This window comes from Ochlerotatus camptorhynchus, unplaced genomic scaffold (assembly GCF_037179485.1).
Source record: "Ochlerotatus camptorhynchus isolate MF236.1 unplaced genomic scaffold, CSIRO-AGI_Acam_v1.1 ptg000146l, whole genome shotgun sequence".
Lineage (NCBI taxonomy): Eukaryota > Metazoa > Arthropoda > Insecta > Diptera > Culicidae > Ochlerotatus > Ochlerotatus camptorhynchus.
In genome coordinates this window covers 2007851-2026426 of record NW_027040636.1, presented here as the reverse complement: position 1 = coordinate 2026426, position 18576 = coordinate 2007851, and the positions used below count along the sequence as shown (strand labels likewise).

The following is an 18576-nucleotide window of genomic DNA, read 5'->3' as shown; positions in this document are numbered from 1 at the left end:
GATATAATACGTGTTTTATTTCTTTTTGAACAAATAGGAAAACATATTAGTACCATCAGTACCTTGCGTTCTATCAAAGATATCTAATTAACAAGATATCCCACTAATCAATTCCTCATACAAGGCATATAGTTACCACCCTTATGTGATCTCAGTGCTATCTGTTGATGGCACATTGAAACTGTTGGGAGTTCCCCGCCAACTTTACCACCAGTGCTCAATAACTGACAGGTGACAGATGTCAACGCGGACTTTGATAATCAGCCGAAGCAAGAGGACGATATCATCCTCGAAGTCATCATCATTATATTGCGATAGCAAGATGCGACAATCACATATCCAAGCACGCATCATGATGTGCTTGTAATATGTTTTGCTTTCGAACGAAAGAGTTTCCAATATACTACCGGCAATTTTTTAGCAAAATCGGTGATGATTTAGAGGTGCTTCAAGTTAATTTAATGTTTAAGGTAATTTACGGCTTATAATATTTGTATCTCGAGACTGAAACAACGAAAACTGCTGTAACAACTTTCATAGCAAAGCTTAATGTGTTATCTATCAACTTTGCGACCAAAGGTTGACTATTCAAAGTGATTTTATTAAAGTTTGACTTAGTTTCATGCTCGAAAATATCTTAAAAAGTGAAGAATTTTAAAGTATTTGTTCTACGAACTTTCTACCTATCTATCTATCTATCTATATATATAAAAATGAATTTCTGTCTGTCTGTCTGTCTGACCCTTATAGACTCGGAAACTACTGAACCGATTGGCGTGAAAATTTGTATACAGGGGTTTTTGGGGCCGTAGAAGGTTGTTATGATGGTTGGAGACCTCTCCCCCTTCTGTATGGGGGGGCTCCCATACAAATGTAACAGAAATTTCTGCATAACTCGAGAACTAATCAAGCAAATGGAACCAAATTAGGCATGTGGGGGCAAGTGTGGGGGTATAAGGAGATAATCATAGGGGGTAGCCCCTTAGATAATAGGGGGGGGGGGCTACGTACAATATAGCATGCTTTTTTTTAAATCGGTGCATAAACTCAAGCTAATATTGAATCCCGAGCAAGACCGGGCACACTCAGCTAGTATGATATAAAAATGTGTAGTCTTCGGCATAATTTTCGTGTAGATTCCATAGATTGAGAGATAAAAATCAGAAAAGAGGCCGTTACAGCTAAAATTCACAAGACAACAGAGCCAATAAAAGTTTCAATTACCTAGATTGGCAGAACATAGTTGCATTGCTTTTCAATGACGACTGATGACTGTTTCATTGATAGATGATTTTTTTTTAGAAATATGAATCCTCAGTAGACGTGTTTTTTTTTATCAAAGACAAGTGTCACTCGCCAAAATGTTCGTTATTTTATAAATTGCTGTTATGGCTCGAGCTACTTCAGTTCCTAGTTGCGTCTTATAAAGCTGTAACTCCAGCGTGGAAAATAGACAGTGCCCATCTGCGGGTATTTTTTTAACGAGCATCACTTCATTGTCGTATCGCATGTGCTCCATGTTGCAGCTCTTCTTTCACTTTTACTTTGTTGACTCCATGGTACCGAAAAAGATATAAATATATACATTACTAGCAATGCTGTGATAAAACCACAACGGGATGACCGTCCAGAATGGTTCAACGGATGTGAATTAAGGAACATTTAAATTTAATAAGAATTAAAGAAATTTCAATGCATCATTAAATTTGTTGACTAGGAATTAATACATTTTTCAATATGTTAGCTTAGCTAATTTCTGGAAGCATTTATTTGTGTATTATCGTCATATCGTATATTCAAGGTATCTTCGCAAGCGCCACATTGTATTCAGGCTCTTTTAAACTACATGTGGTGGAATATGAAACGCACCTTTTGAAGTGCATTGCATTGCACATAACAATGTCCAGTAGACTGATGCAAAATTTGAAATTTTCGCTCCACAGTGCTCAAACGGTTCCAAATTGGCCTCCCAAAATTTGAACTCATTTAGTGAGAAACTGACTAGGCACAAACCATTTGAAGTTTATATGGGAATTAAATACTATGGAGAAACCATAATTTCGATTCATATCTATCTCAAAATTCACAAGTTTACTCTACTTTATAAAATTATAGCTGAGCTTGTTGAAAATTTACTCAGCTACAACTTTGTTGAAGACTAATTTTCAATCAAATGTAAGAAACAAAAGTTATCAATGATTCAAGTCACTAATATCTTATGATTATGCTCAATCATCTGTTCAGCAGGCAACATTGGTGTTTGTGGCGCGTAGAATAGAGGACAAAAATCATGGCTACTATGTAACACTGCAGAATAAAGTGTTACCCACAATAGAGTTGCTTAATCTTGCCATAAGATTATCAATCTCTTAAACAATTAATAGCTATTTAATTTGACGTTTGACTGCAAAGTTGTAGCTGATAAAAATTACCATAAGAATAGCAATAGAATTTGTTACAGTCCAATATGTAAAAAGGCTAAATGACAATGAACAAAAAGTTTTGTTTTCCCATAGTAATTTCCATATAAACTTCAAATGGTTTGTGCCTAGTCAGTTTCTTATCAAATAAGTTTAAACTTTCGGAGGCTAATCAGGACCCGATGTGAAACTGTTTGAACACTGTGGAGCGAAAATTTCAAATTTTGCATCAGTCTTATGTCCAGTGTCATCACTTACACACACGTGAAATCTGTCTCGATCAACCTGGCAGAACGCGCCCTAGCCCTCATTGAACCAAAGGGCAGTGAAAATGGATTTCGGGCAGTTTCATGGACACAAATTCTATCTGGCCACGTCATGAGGAGATGTCCCTGCCAAGTTTTAGTTTGTGTTTGCCAATAAATTTGCATGGAAACTGATGATTTGGCAAGGAATTTGTAGCTGTGGATAAAAATACCGCATTTTCGTCATGGATGGGCACGAATGGGACCTGGACCTTTATAAAATCGCACAAAAGACCCGTGAAGTTTTGACCAGCTTTGGCAAGCTGCCACTATAGTTGGGAGGTGCTATAGTGGTACCGGGATAACAATTTGGATTTTGTCGAAAAGGTCGTTAATCCAAGGCCAAGAACCTCAATTCCGTCAAATTGCGAAATATTGGGCAATTATCAAGAGGAGGTTGAAGAAGATTGGCAAGGTGGCTCGGGATTCTATAGAGATGACGAGATGCTTGAACAAAGTGGCCACCCTGGTTGACCAGCTGAGTGTGCAAAACATGAAGGGGGGAGGGCTACAGTTTAACTACACCCACAATTAATTTGCAAGATTCTATGGCATATTTACAAGATTATGTTGCATTTTTTCGAAAAAATGCAAGACAATGTATGGATATCATGCGTTTTGGCTTGAAATAATTTCGAAATTCGCAAGAAATGAAAAAAGTCAGTTATGGGTATTAATCGAGTCTGACTTTTACTATGCATGTGCTGTACTTATTCCGGTCAGCGTAAAAGAAGACGCTTCCAAATGAACAACATAAAAGTGAAATCTTTCATAATTTCGGGGTCAACGTCGCGAGGACACAATTTGCGTCATATTGCTTGCATCTCAAGTGCGCATCGTGTCCTAAATACTTGTTTTCTTTTTTTACGTCTCCCGGCGTGTCCCACTTTTTCGAATCATGAATACCCATTTCGTGACGACCCCGCAAAAATGTGTAAATGATGTTTCCATTTCCGTAAATTTAACATGGTTTTGATTTTTCGATTGACAATTCATTAACAAGCAGATAGAAGACAAATCTTACATTTGTTAAAAGTGAAACACGTCATCGGGTACAGAATCATTTTTTTTTGTGCGTCATGAAAGTCCGAGTATAGTTGGTCCAACACACTGGAGCATACATTTTCAAATTCAGTGCGACTATGTGAAAATAACATAGGTGTACAAACATACATGCTTTTAATAGTACTATTTGTTATCTGTTATGTTACGGCCTTATAACCCAGTTAAAAGTAAATATATATTTTTATGAGGTAAATCCTTTATGCCAAATTTCATAAACTTCCGTAAACTGGCAAATCAGCTAGGTAAAAATACGACCGAAACTTGTCTTCAGTGACGATATTTAGCTGAGCTCATACTGAAAATGAAAGTGGTTTTTCTAAGCAAAAGGCAGAAGAAAAACTCTCACTATCATCCGGCATTTCCCAGATGCACACAAGTCTGTAGTGACAATTCTTGCTCCCTCATCACATGGAGTCAAGTCGTGACTGGAAAACTTGTTTTCCAGTACCTAGTCTGTTTGCATTAAAGTCTGCATGATCCGCACAGCGTGACTCAGCAGAGTTTTCGGAATAAAACTGAAGTTGATGGTTTGTTTTTTTTTTTAGATAAAATAATGCTCTTTCATCTGTTTTTTTTTTTAATTTTATGCTTCAGAAATTTCTCGTTTCTTGTACACCTTGAACATTGCTCCAAATTTAAGGAATTTTGTAGTAAATTAAGCATTTTCTATAAATTGAACTGGTCCCAAATATTAATAAAATACTGATAGTTTTTTTTTTTAATTTATATTAAGAAATGTTGTGGACGGTAATTATTATTATTTTTTCAATGTGAATTCCAGAACTTGATGATCGAGATAGATTTGCAGTATCGTAGTCACAGAAAACTTGCATTTCTTTACTAAGACAACTTTTGTTTATTCCGCACCTGCGCTAAAAATAATCCTTCAGATTTTTTATTCTCAGGTCAGGAAAATTTACTATTTTGATTGTTATGTAAAATGTACTTATCAAAAACTGGTCGGAAATATGGAGCTTCCACATTATGGGGAAAATGGTATAAAACGCACCTGTTTATTTTGGGTTTTTCTTGAAATTCTTAAACCCCATTAGTGAATTTATCAGACAGCATTTCTAGTTTAGATGCTATACTAGAAGTGCTGCTTGATAAAAACACAAAATTATTATGTACACTGAAGTCTTTTTTACACGGTTGCGTGAAACAGCTCAGCGGTTTTTATAGTGATTTTGACAGCGCAGGATTTACAATTATTTATGTATGTTCAACCTTTACAGTAACAAAGAATTGGTAAATCCTAATCGGTTGGGAGCTATTTCATGAAATTTGGAAAATAGTATAAAATATAGAGCAATATATTTTTTAAGAAGCACAGTACTTGGAGGGGGGGACACCAACACCAATATCAAAAATTAATAAATTAATTGTTTAATACAATTTGATGACTAATCTGTATTTAGTTTTCTTAATAGTAGTAGTTTTTAGTCTTGAGCATAAATTAATTGAAATTTACGTGTTGTTTATACATATTCGTTGCTAATTTTTTTTCTATTAATCTCATTGCGAAAATATAAGGTTGCACTGTGTTTAGGAATAAAACCAACTGCAGTTTGGTTCGAAACGAAACAAACGAAATCACCCCTGCAAATATGTAGCCACGCTTCCGAAAGCCGGTTTGAGGATGAGCATGCAAATCCAACCACACATGCGACCCACCCTTAATTGATTGGCCCAATGATACGGGGTCGAGTCGCTGAATGCATGTTAATCACGCATCGCATGGTGAAAATTTATTTCTCTTTTATTATTCGCTTTTGAAGGTGAAATTTAATTTTCTGGTGTCATCGGTAATAACAGCTATTACCGTGTAGGTCGTGTTGATTTTTATAGACTATGAGATGCATAAAAGTATCAAAATAGGGTCACAGCAAATGACGAGAAGGTTGGAAGGATCTGCTTCTTATTATTTTTTTACGTGATAATTTTCAAATACTTTCTTTTTATTTTGATTACAGCTTCCTGACTACCTCAACTACTGATTGCCAAAATAATAAATAAGATGGAAATACGATGGTGCTGGGCAGCATTTATCCTACTGACGGTAGTTTCTCACACGGCTGTGACACACAACACGGTCAGTACGGACAATACTAGTAGTTCGACTAAAACTAGTAATAGTAGAAGCAGTAGTAGCGACAAGTCTTTCAATCCAGTCAACATTAGTGATAATTCAGAAAAGCAATATCAACAAACATCCAAGTCCAACTTGGGAGACAACGTGGATGACGTGAAACAAGAAGCTGAATCTAATTACAATTTGGATGAAATAATTGCAAGTACGGAGGCGATTGCAACTAAAAGCGTGAAGAAATACTTGCTGAAGGAGAACAAAAAGTATAGGAAAAAGTATGTGTCGAACGACGATTATCGCCATACAGCATCGCAGTATCGTAGCGAGCCTCTTATCCAAGAGCACCGGGAATCTCCTGAAGCTGAAGATGATGCTGCGACGACGACGACGCACAAGATCGTCAGCGAGTCGGAGAAACCACACAGTCGTAAGAAGCGACTGATTTGGGTAACGGACGATGGTAGGCTGGCACTTCCCCCGGGCACTTCGCTAACCATCGCACCGACAATTGCGCTGCCATTCGTGCGCTACCCGCCAACGGGATTTCTCTCGAACATTTCCATCAGCTTGCCGGTAACGAGTAAGTACCGCTGAGAGTAAGAATAACACTGAAATTACGCGTATTTTTTACATCGCGCACTAAACCATTCACTTATTCCTATTGGAACATGCATAATTGAGCAAAATTCTATTTGGTGCAGGTCATTTTTCACAAATAAAACCTTGGGTTTGCTCTCCAATTTTGATTGGTATTGTGAAAGTAGTAGTAGTAGTAGTTGTAGTATAATTACTTTTTTATTTTATTTTCCTCGATTAAGGTCTAAAATTTGCTGTTACAATTCGTTTGATTTCACCTGGAGGCTTCTATTCGCCTTTGGATTTGGGTTTTATTTTGAAAATTTTTATTTGTTTGATAACTAGTTTACATTATTCTCCCTTGGAAGTATGTATAGCGAAACGTTATCAGTCAAATTATTCAAGGATAATTGTTTCTAATATTGCTATTTCTTGGTGTTTTATGGCGTCTAATAAATTAAGTGAAATAAATGTATACCGTGAATATGGGTTATTCACGCACTTAACGCGAGAGTAAAGACTTTCTCTCTACAGAAATTTGGATAAAGAGAAAAGTCACCGTCAAATGTATCATTTGATAGATTTTTTATCGTATTTTCATTTTAAAAAAAATAACATATGTAAAAACCAGTATCAACATTTCAAAATTTGCCTCGCGAAATTATGTGACGATATAATTCCGTGCACTGATTCGAGCGATGTTTGAAATTCCGCTCAACGTTGCATCTAATTCCACGCACTTTTATTCAACCGAAATTTGAACTCTATGCTGGTTTTTAATTGGCTGGAAAGTCTTGCAACACTGCTTTTATTAAAATGTGTGGAAATTACAACCAGGAATGCTTATTCACGGTTAATAGGGAGTGTGAATAAGGTACCGCGAACAAGGCTATTACCCACAGCTTATGGGATTTTCACTAATAGGGGCTTTGAAGAATTATCTCATTAATTTCAATATATAAAGCAGTACTGTCTTCTACAAAGTTATTTAACTGGGTTAGGCCAACAACAGGGCTGGTAGCAGGTCACTTTTTAGTGACTTGGTCACTATTTTCAAGCCAGTCACTAAAAAGTCTCTTTTTTCATCAAAAGGTCACTAAAGTCACTATTCCTTAAAATTTAGTCACTAAAGTCACTTTTTTACTACCGATGTTGAGAGTAAAAAACAAATTACTTCAAAAACTCACATCAAATCACAGATTGATTTGGTAAAAAATGTGTGTTAGAAAGATTCATTAAAAATGCGTGTAAATTCTGACGGACAAGAAAAGTTGCGAACAGACGGAAATGCTAACTGTAAAATTGATGTTGATGAAATCACTAATATTTTTAATTGTTTGATCTCGAATTGGTTATTGACCTATCACAAATTGTAAGAGGTTTCGCAGGTTGCAATTTTCTCAATTTGGTTGTTAGAGGTCACTCCGCACACCAATCTTGGGTCATCTTTTTTGTCAGTGTGCCACAGGTGTGCCGATTGTGCCGGTCATAGAGCAAGCTGCGATTGTTTGTAAAATGCCCATCCCGGCAACCCGGTATTTCTGGCACCTTGAATGTTTTGTTTGAAATCGCAGGAATAAATCGGATTGAGGATGACGCGGGAAGTGGCGGGTGTGCGAAATTTTGGTGTTTTGTGTTCATAGGTTAATAAAAGTTCTGTGTTTTAGGGTTTTATAATGCCCTCAAAGGCAGAACAGAAACCTAGCCTTTCGTGATGTGAAAAGCAACGGTCTATTAGCGGCCGGAAAGAGTTGGAACCGGTGGGGAACATGGTTCAAGATCGACTATAGAGGATGATGAATAGACTTCTGTAGTTTGTTTAGTGTGAGTTGCAGCATTATTTGAATTAAGGGTATTAATGAGGTCTGATTAACTGCCTCTGTCTCTTGAGCCCACTGTAGAACCTGCATTTCGTATTTAGATCTATATTTTAACTGCTGGTCTGAGTTCCTCTGGTATATTCAATTACATAATGTTGTGAACAACTTCAATGACAGTTGTCTAGCAGTGATCCCATTTTATTTAAAATGATCCAATGCCTACGAAATTGTGCCGAGATGTGCAGATGGATGTGCCCAAGCTGTGCCGAATCTAATTTGGGCACAATGTGCTGAGTGACTTACCCCTTTGTCCAAAACTCTAAAATGCATCCCTAAATCCCTAATTTTTCACAATCGAGATTTTTAGACCTAGACGCATTCAAATTTTGTTTTATGTCCGTGATCTTTCCATCTGGGATAATTTTCTTCGTTCCACAGTAATGAGAGGTTTTCGAAAACTGCGATCTAGAAAATTTGTCTATGTCCCACAGTTATGAATTTGTTTCCTTGTGTACAGAAGATTCTCTTCTTGGAAGGAATGGAGACGACCAGTGCGTTATTGCGGCTACAAATAGGAGAACGATTTTTTTTTAATCAAAAAACTAATCGTTTATCGCATCGCTTCATCAATATCCTAGTATTTTAAAATTGACTGTCTTAATAAAATTGTCAAAATTTGTCTAAATCTTTGAATTTGAACATTTTTGTCTGTGCCTCAATTTTGCGATCTAATCATCAATGTGTGCTTTCGATGCTAATATCGACTTAGTAAATAGTTTGTTTAAAAAAATGCTTACTCAATTCATATTTATTTTTTGAGGATAATGGGATCCATAAACCGTTTGTTTTATTTTTTAGAAACATGAAAAATGTGGGTTTGTGAGTTTATAAAATTTCTCGAAGTGGCAATCGAAAACAATAGAAGATTGAAACCATATCTTTCTGACCAATAAATGTCACTATTGGTCACTTTTTTATTGTTTAAAAGTCACTATTTGGTCACTATTTTCGTTATTTTAGTCACTAAAGTCACTACTATTAAATCACAGACTCACTACCAGCCCTGCAACAAGCTTGTACTATTGGATAGAGCTTTAATTGTGAACTACGCGGCTAGAGGTGCTTCACTTTAACACATAATATTTCTTGATCATGGATGTATAGAAAGTTGCCGTATTGAACAAAGTTGTTCAGGTGACCAAGTCCTTTCGGATGGTGTTCAAAGTAGTTCAGAATTCTCTCACTACGCGGTGCAAGTTTGCATGCGAACTTCCTGTATACGCTGTGTCTCGAAATCCTGGCCATATAGAATATTATTGTCTTCAGCTAAGTTGTTAGATGACCATGGTCTTTCGGATGGTTGTCATATTAGCTAAGAACTCTCTCACTACGTAACGCTAGCGTGCTTGCGAACTTTTTGAATATGCGGCAACTTTCCATATGGCCATGGTCACGAAATATGTTTTCTGTTTTGGAAGTGAAGCTCCCCTCTCTCATAAGTAATATAAAATTAAAGCGCCTCGTAGTTCACAACTTGTTACCTTAGCCAGTATATTTTTTTAAATTTGATACTATGTATTGAACCTAGTATTGATCATCACATTTCTAGAGCGTATGTTAAGCTCCGGGGGTGTAGTGCATCAAGATCTATATACACATAATTATTATGAATATGAGTGGAAATTTGAACACCAACATATCTGCGGCTCCTTTTTCCGTGCACAACTATTTCTACAATTGAAACATGATTTGGTTTTTTGTTTGTTGAATTTGACATGAAAATGGCAGGGAACATTTGTTTTTACCTGTTCAATACCTTTTCATTTCAAAATATTCATGTTCAGAAGTCCCCAAACCGTGACGAGAAACAGAATTCGGTCGCAAAAATCCATGCCCGGAAGTTGTACGACCAGAAGTTAATGAAACCACACTGCTGCGTAATGGATGACGAGACATATGAGAAGGCGGACTTCAACCAGATTCCAGGAAACCTGTATGTGACTGCCAAGGATTTATGTGATATTCCCGAGAACCTCCGGACACAGAAGATGTCGAAGTTCGCCAAGAAGTTCTTAATTTGACAAGCGATTTGTACTTGCGGAAAGCGGAGTACACCTTTCGTTACAGCAAGCACCATGAATGGACAGGTGTATTTGGAAGAATGTCTCCAAAAGCGGCTTCTCCCTCTTCCGAAGGCTCACGACCGACGGTCCGACGATCTTCTGGGCTGATTTGGCATCATACGAAGGACGTGCTAGAGTGGTATAAGGCGAATGATGTCGATTTCGTGCCGAAAGATCTGAACCCCACAAACACTCCGGAACTGCGCCCAATAGAAAATACTGGGCCATTATGAAGGAGCACCTTTTAAAACGACCTAAAGTGGTGAAGAATGTAGAAGAAATGAAGAAAGCATGGGTTAGTATGCAAAACAAACTGTCGAATCTGAGGTCGTGCAGAACCTTATGGCTGGGGTAAGGGCTAAGGTTCGCGCACTCGGATATAAAGGCGAAATAAATTAAAAGAATGGTGTCAAACTAACTTTAATTGATTTTTTTACTCCCTGAAAATTTGGTGATAATCGGATAAAAACTCGAATTTTGAAAATGAACTTTGTGTGTGCGGATTTTAAACGGTACACCCTTCAGTGGAAGTTTTCGGAAGTTTTCAACGTTTATTTGTTGACAACAATAATAACAATAACAGAGTATTTTTCAGTTCATAAAACGCTCTTGTTTTGGAGACAATCACCTGAAAAATCCTTCGTGGTCCGCGTCCAAGCTGGCTAAAGTGTTGAATTTTCCTAGAAAACCCGTATGGCGCATGCTCAAATCGTACAGGGAAACCTTGACGACGAATTGGAAGCCTCAAAGTAAACGCCGGAGTTGAACTGCCAACCGTCAGCTCCATGGAAATATCATGAGGTCCATCAGAAGCAACCGAGGTATGTCCGATCGTGATTTGAATAAAAAGAATGATGCCGCCCGTAGTACAGTGCAGCGAATTCGCAAAGGCTTATGTCGTTTTCGTTTTTACTACACTACACCGGTGTAGTGTAAGCAGCAATAAGTGCGAGTCATTGACAGTTCATCATCATTTGTTTGTAAACAAAGGTGCAACCGATAGCTACACCCTAAATTTTTTCGGTGTTCGGCAGTGTAGCACCGGTGTAGCTACACCGCAAAAACGAAAACGACATTACATGCATACCGCGCCAGGTGGCAACCAAATCGATCACTCAAACAGAATACCGTAGCTAGAATCCGTGCTCAAAAGCTGTATGACAACCTGCTGACCAAGTCCGTTGGATGCATACTTATGCATGATGAAACCTATGTAAAGGCCGACTTCGGACAACTTCCAGTACCAACATTTTACAAGACGAAGGCTCGAGGAGGTGTCCAAGGCAGATTGAAATTTATTTTTGCGGATAGATTTGCACGCAAATACATGAGCTGGCAGGGAATATCAGCTGCGGCCAGAAGACAAATGTTTTCGTCACTGAGAAAATGATGAACTCGGAGGTTTACAAAACCGAATGTCTCCAGAAGCGAATTTTGCCCTGCCATGATGGTCCGGTGACATTTTGGCCGGAACTTGCGTGTTGTCACTACAGCCGGGAAGTACAACAATGGTACAATGACAATGGAGTGCAGTTTGTTCCGACAACCCTCAATCCGTCCAATTGTCCCCTGTTCAGGCCTAATGAAACTACTGGGCAATTATTAAGAGAAAACGGAAGGTGAAAGGTACAGTAATCTAAACGGCAGCTCAGATGAAAAATTGGTGCGATAAAATCGCTAAAAAAGTGGACGAGTCCGTTGTGCACCGCTTGATGGGCAGTATTAAGGGAAATGTTCGAGAATTTCTTCGAAATCGTGACGAATAATTCGTTTCGTATTTAAAATGTCAGTAATAGTATGTACTTGAGTGAAAACCTTTTTCAAATCCGTTAATTCAAATCTAAAAAAGACCCAAATGATGTTGTTACATTTAGTGGGCTATGCTTTACTCATGTTTAAAAGAATTATTTTTTTACATCAAATTTGAACTGGTGATAGGTTAGGCAAGGCGAACAAAATGTTCACTTTTCCCATAATAATTCCCATTTTAATCTTTAAAGGGCAATATGAGATTACAACCAATTGAGCTCAAATTTTGGGAGAATGATCAGGACCTGATTTAGAATCGATTGAGCGGGGTGGAGCAAAATATACATAGTTGACAAGTTATTACACGGAAATAGAAAACTACCCAAATTTGAGTTCTTTTCACTCAACTTCGAACTTCCGTGCAAGAAGGTATTTTTGGGTAAACACTAAAATACCCAATTTTGGGTAAATAGCCCAATATGACCCAATGGGTAAATTTTAACGCCAGAAAATAACCTACCATTGGGTTAAAATTACTCAACAGGCAGAACTGCTTTGGTGGAACTTTTGATGAGGGAAAAGATAATTAATAATAGGATAGTGTGATATGTAAATGGTAATAAAACCGTGCCAGGAAACGATCTTTTATTGTTTTATTCAAAACACAAACGTAGCAACACGTCGATTAACGATGACTGCTTCGGATCCTGTTATCCACCGATGTCAGTACATACACGACCCAACGAATTTGCCAGCAAACTCGCTTGTAATCGATGCTGGAATGGCGGGATGAAAACCTAAAATTAAATACATTAATTTAGTTATCAAAGTTTATGAGAAATAAAAGTTCACGCTTTAATTACCAGGAATTCCTTCCGAGCACAGAATCCAAATACGGAAAAGTCGTAATTGTAGCGGGTTGCTAGCCAGGCTCCAATTATTCAGATCCTAACTGATTTCTCGCAACTCGCGCACTGAATCCGTGAATTAAAGACACATTTAACTAAAGAAAATTTACATTCGAAAGTGTAGAACAACGCGGACATTGGTTTTCGTACGAAATGCAAATTAGAAATGGCGTCACTGAAGCCAAATCGACAGGGAATTTTTTTACCCATCTTTGGGTTATTTTTACTCAACGACAACTTCAAAGTTACTCAGCGTTGAGTAAATTGAAGTCGATTTTGCGGTTATGATTTATAAACTAAATTAAATGGTGAATTTGTCTGAAAAAATTACGTTGCTGTTAATAATAAGTCAAATTATGAAAATATATCGTGATAATCAAACATTTAATTGAAATAATGATACAATATATAAAATTTATTACTCCCGCACCCTGACAAAAAATTTACAAGTTTTTTTCGACCTAACTTTAGGTAATCTACACATTACTTATCCGTTGGGTAAAAATGAATCAACGCGTCATTTGATTTTTACCCAACGGGATACTTTAACGGATGTACTTATTTTTGGGTTCTTTTAACCTAAATTTTGGGTAGTTTTTTATTTCTGTGTAGATTGTTCGACTGGAAAGGCTGAAATGTAATGTGGGCGGAAGCGGAACGGAAACGGCTAGTTTGACAGTTGTTACAAATGACATCAAGATGTCTAATCGAAGTCGATTTGGTTCTAACTAGTTTCCTACCCGAAAAGTAGGCTTCCTTAGAATGGGCTTTTCCGCTGGCGCTGCCGTTCCGCTTCCGCTGTTATTGCGCTTGGGCCTGTAGGGTTAATGTCCCCAAGACCAGCCTAAGTGTTTTGGAGGAAAGCATGTTCACACAATTTTTCAATAGCAACGAAAAATATTCATTTGTGTTGCCTAAGAAAAATTGAAGAACATTAGATTTTTAACGATAAGCCCAGTCATCAGATCCATAGGCCAACATTAGAGCAATTTTCCCTATGTGGAGATTGTGTTCGGAAAAGCATTTTCAAATCTCAATAATTTTTGCGAGGATAAATTCACGCTTGAGATTCTCATGCATATTCACGCACTCGCACTAACAACGCCGAAAAATCATTCCACTCATAAAACTCATAAAATCCACTCAAACGTCAATTGATAGCATGCTTATGAATGCTGCGTAAGTTTTCCAATCCCCGATGCACAAATAGTAGTAATATCAATGAATAACGTAAAAATTTAAAGAAATTAATTATTGAACCTGAAAACTCTTCGGCGATTTTTATGAAGTTGAATTTTGCTAGGTAAATCTTATAGGTGCATGAAATATATATTTTTTTTTATTTTTGAGATTTTTTTTTTGCCGTAGGCTAGATCATCTCGGGAGGGTTGCATGAAATTTGAGTTTTTGTGTTTTTTTTTCGAACACTGAGGTAAATCCTTTTTTATTGCGTTCTCAGTGTAAAATAATCTAAACGACCAGTTATGCACTACTCGACGCCACAATAAACGGCCGAAACGTGACCGTTTGGATTACCCTAGACTGAGAGAGCCATTAAAAGGAAATAGTTGATAATACCACCGACAAACCGATATAAGTGACCATACGAAGTACAAAGAAATTTCTGATCAAAGCACAAAACTGACATCTGCCGCCGTGTTCGCGGAAAATATTTATCCTAGGTAAGAAACACGCGTACAAAATTTATTAGTTGGTTCGTGTCTAATCTATTTCGGACAAATTATTTTTATCTAGATAAAATATTTCTATGGTTTTGACAGATGGGTTCGCTGCTTATTTGAAACGGCCGTTATGGATTCTCGATCAAGAGTTAAGTTTAAGTTTCATGTTGATTTGTCGGTGATAATACTACTGATTTCAGTGATATCATAATAATCATAAACATCATAACTTTATAAAACCGGGGTTTTAAGTCATTAATCATATAATTGTTAAAGTGTGTTCCAACGAATAATTTAACCTCTTAAAACCCAAACACATGACCAGAAATTATACCTGTAAAATATTTTATTCTGAACAACAAAAACAAAAAAACCATGTGAGTCAATTTATTTCAAGGATTGGCAGCTATGTTTTGCATTATTCTAATGTTGCGGATATACTTGTATGGCAAACTATGAGCATGAGCATTATTTGTATATTTAATTAGGAGCAAATCCATGGTCACATGTATAGTTTTTGGCTGTGCTCATATTTTATTATACAAATAATGCTCTTGTTCATGATTTGTCATACAAGCAGGCATGCTTCCTTAACTTAAAAAAATACATTGTGTGTCCAGATGCGTAGTTACTTTAGTTTATTACGCTGCCGGTGTTTTTATAGTTAGAGGAACGTAGCGACGGGCATGTGAAAAAAGTTAAATAAACACTTGAACAACAAATATATAAAAACCTAAATCCAAATGTGAAGAACCTTCAGGCAAAAGAATTTAAATGTAACACATTAATCAAGGGAAATAAAAAAAAAGTCATCATTCTACATACCATACCAACATGATAATATTAAAAACTATTCAGAACTAATATTTTTAAATTATTCTTTCACTTCAATTTGTTGCAAGAAAAATACGCAACGAAATCACAAACACGTAATCATCAAGCGTGGATTATGTTTAGTAGAACTGACATTAGATCTAAACCCTATTGCCTTTATATTTTAAGATACCCGCTGAAGTGCTTTATTGTTGAAAAATGTCATCTAATTTATTCTTTTTTGATACAGTTGACTTCGACAAATTGGGACTAACAGATAATCAGAACCCATTGGGTGTGTTGCCACCTTTGTTGGCTAGATCCATGGGACGAGCCGCTGGAAGCATTCTGGCCGATTATGTTTCTGATTACATGCGCACCAGAAGACGAAAGCGTAACGCACCCAGCTTTTCCGGAAATGATAATTTCAAGATCACCACTAACTTTATCGATGGCGAAGAAGGCGAACCGAAAACACCCGAATTACCAGACGAACACAAGCATGCGTTCCATGGAGGAGAAAGGTTATTTGTTTGGCTTATTTTTGGACAATGCCGAAAGATTTATTGGTATGGTAAGATTTTTATTGATTTTGTCTCGTTCTTTCTGCAGAGCACTGCTGTATACGGTGGTTGAGGACTTCATCGCCAACTTTGGAGTTGATGGAAAAGCCTGTATGTTGCGAGCAATTTGCGAAGTCCATTCGAAACCGGTGGAAAGATTTGGACTGATAGGCGAGATATTGAAACTCTTTTTCACGTGAGTACAAGAAAGTTAGTATAGGCCCAATAAAACTCAAAATACAATGCTTTTCAAATATTATTTTAGAGCCTCGCTATCGCCATACTCAGAGCATTTAGATGAGTATGTGTCAGCGGAAAACATTGGAAAAGGTAAGTCTGGCCCAGGAGAATGCTTCCCTTACTACAAGGCTTGTCCTAAGAGCCTCTTCCGGATGGTGAATAACTTCCAGCAGCGTTATAAGGAAGATTCAGTACAAGAAAATACTCACAATAACATATATGAAAATGAAATACATGATGACATTGAACGTGAGATGCGTAGCGTTAGCAAAAGTGAATCCAAAGATGAAACGGTGATACACCTGGACAACGGCGTAAACAAGATGGCAATGTAGAAATGCTCAACAATTGGTGTATGATTTATAATATGTGTCCAGCCCACAATACATTGCCGTTGTAACATGTTATAAAAAATCAATCAAGAAAGCCTTGTAACATGTTATGATTGGCTGGCTTGAACAAGCCATTAAAAAGAGGTAGGAGATTTTTTGGGATTCATTTCAACATGTCAGTATTTAAGGATATGCTTTTGATCGTGTGTGAGTTTATTACTAATAATTTTGTGTAAAAACTAGTGTCATTGATTCAGAAACGTGATTCAGTAAAATTCGCAGATATACTGCTTGCTTTGCTCTTTACATGGTGCATTTAATTTGAAAGGTTACTTATTTATTATTTATTAAAATTATTTACTAAAGAGTAGAATGAACGAGGAAGGAATTCCATGCTTGATTTCAACGAAGATAAGATAAATGAAATGCTGTGAGTTGCGAAGCAGTTAGTGTAATGAGTGTCCATATTATCATAAAAATGATCAATCAGTAGTATTCGGTAATATAGATAATGTATTCAGGGAACGATGCTTGTCGTTGATAAAGGGAACGAGACCTTGTAAAAATATTTTCATTTTCATCGAAAGACGACAAGTTGAACAGAATCGAAAAAGAATCCATTTCAAGTGAACTATTCTAAGTGATCATAAAAAAACGAGATGGTCAAAATTTCATGGACGTTCTCAAATCGATTATATTCAAGGTGTATTCAGTACACTTTAGTGAGCAATGTTTATTTGCTATTAAGAGATAAAAAATCTGAAAATGCCAGGTGTATCTTTTTTGTACAGATTCTAGAGTAAACAACAGTGTAACAGAAGTAAGCCACTTTCAATGATGTCCGAAATCCCTTTTTATATGCTTCTTACGGTCTCTGCACGTGTTTCTTACGAGGAATTCAAGCAACTTATTCCTGAATGGTATTCAAATAAATTTGTAAATTAAAAGTAAATGAGAAACGCGTTCCTGAACACTTTCAGCTAGTGTTTTAATCTTGCTTGGTTGACAATGCATACCGGATGTCTTCTTTGACGTCTAGAATAGTAAACTCTTTCCCTTTTCATTATATACTTTCCCTAGAGCTTTGTGCTTTAAGTAATCATGTTTTTATAACTTCATGCGTGATGTTAACGATTTACATATAGCGAATTTGTTTATTATCCAGATTGGCACCAGTTCCAACCCGTGCGAACCTCAACCCGAGCCAGGTTATAAAACAAACGTTAACACTGACGTTTGAAAGGCTTGTTGCCCAATTTTGATACCCGATCCTCGTTGGATCAGAATCAAAAACAAATTCGCTAATAGTTGGAGATGCTTAACTTCAGATGGGCGCTTACCGTCAATTGTGTTGTTTAGGGGTATTGAGGTAAATACATATTCGTTATCTGCATTAAAAATGGAACCGAAATCCAAAATTTCATTACTTTTGGTACACAGGAACTATTTTAAATAAGTACGACTACATTAGCAAAAATCACCATCTTAGCGAGCTGTCAACGAAAAGATTTAGTGTCAACGATCAAAAATTTAAATCTTGATTTAAAAGTCGTCATCGTCAATATCGTTGTGCTCAGAAAACAAAGCTCTATCAGATGATGTATATAAATCGGTATATTTTTCGAAGTTAAACAACCCAATTTGTCATTAGTCGAAATGTACAATAGCAGCACCTCCCCTACCCATGTCTCCTTGGGATCGTTAAGTATACGATGACAATAGCTGTAATTTCCAAACCTTTCGGCTAGATGCTACGTCAGATGGCAAGTTGAGTGTGAAACAATCGATAGAACTGTTTCCACACAACGGAGGTACATGCGCAAATCGTGGATCATACATTTTGCCGATGGTGGCAGGGGGAGGGGATACCCCGCACCATCCCTTCTAAACG

General features: G+C 37.0%; 2 protein-coding genes across 2 annotated transcripts in view; both read left to right on the top strand.

Moving 5' to 3' along the window:
• Positions 1-17426, top strand: part of LOC135700990 (uncharacterized) — a 39489-nt gene extending 22063 nt beyond the window's left edge. Inside the window, exons 2-5 of the mRNA XM_065221687.1 lie at positions 5764-6459; positions 15801-16074; positions 16163-16309; positions 16379-17426. Of these exons, the coding sequence (XP_065077759.1) occupies positions 5808-6459; positions 15801-16074; positions 16163-16309; positions 16379-16688 (1383 nt within the window). The 5' untranslated portion in view covers positions 5764-5807 and the 3' untranslated portion in view covers positions 16689-17426. The remainder of the gene's footprint in view (positions 1-5763; positions 6460-15800; positions 16075-16162; positions 16310-16378) is intronic.
• Etf-QO (electron transfer flavoprotein-ubiquinone oxidoreductase) overlaps positions 1-18576 on the top strand; it is a 476511-nt gene that overhangs the window by 121300 nt on the left and 336635 nt on the right. The window lies entirely within an intron of this gene.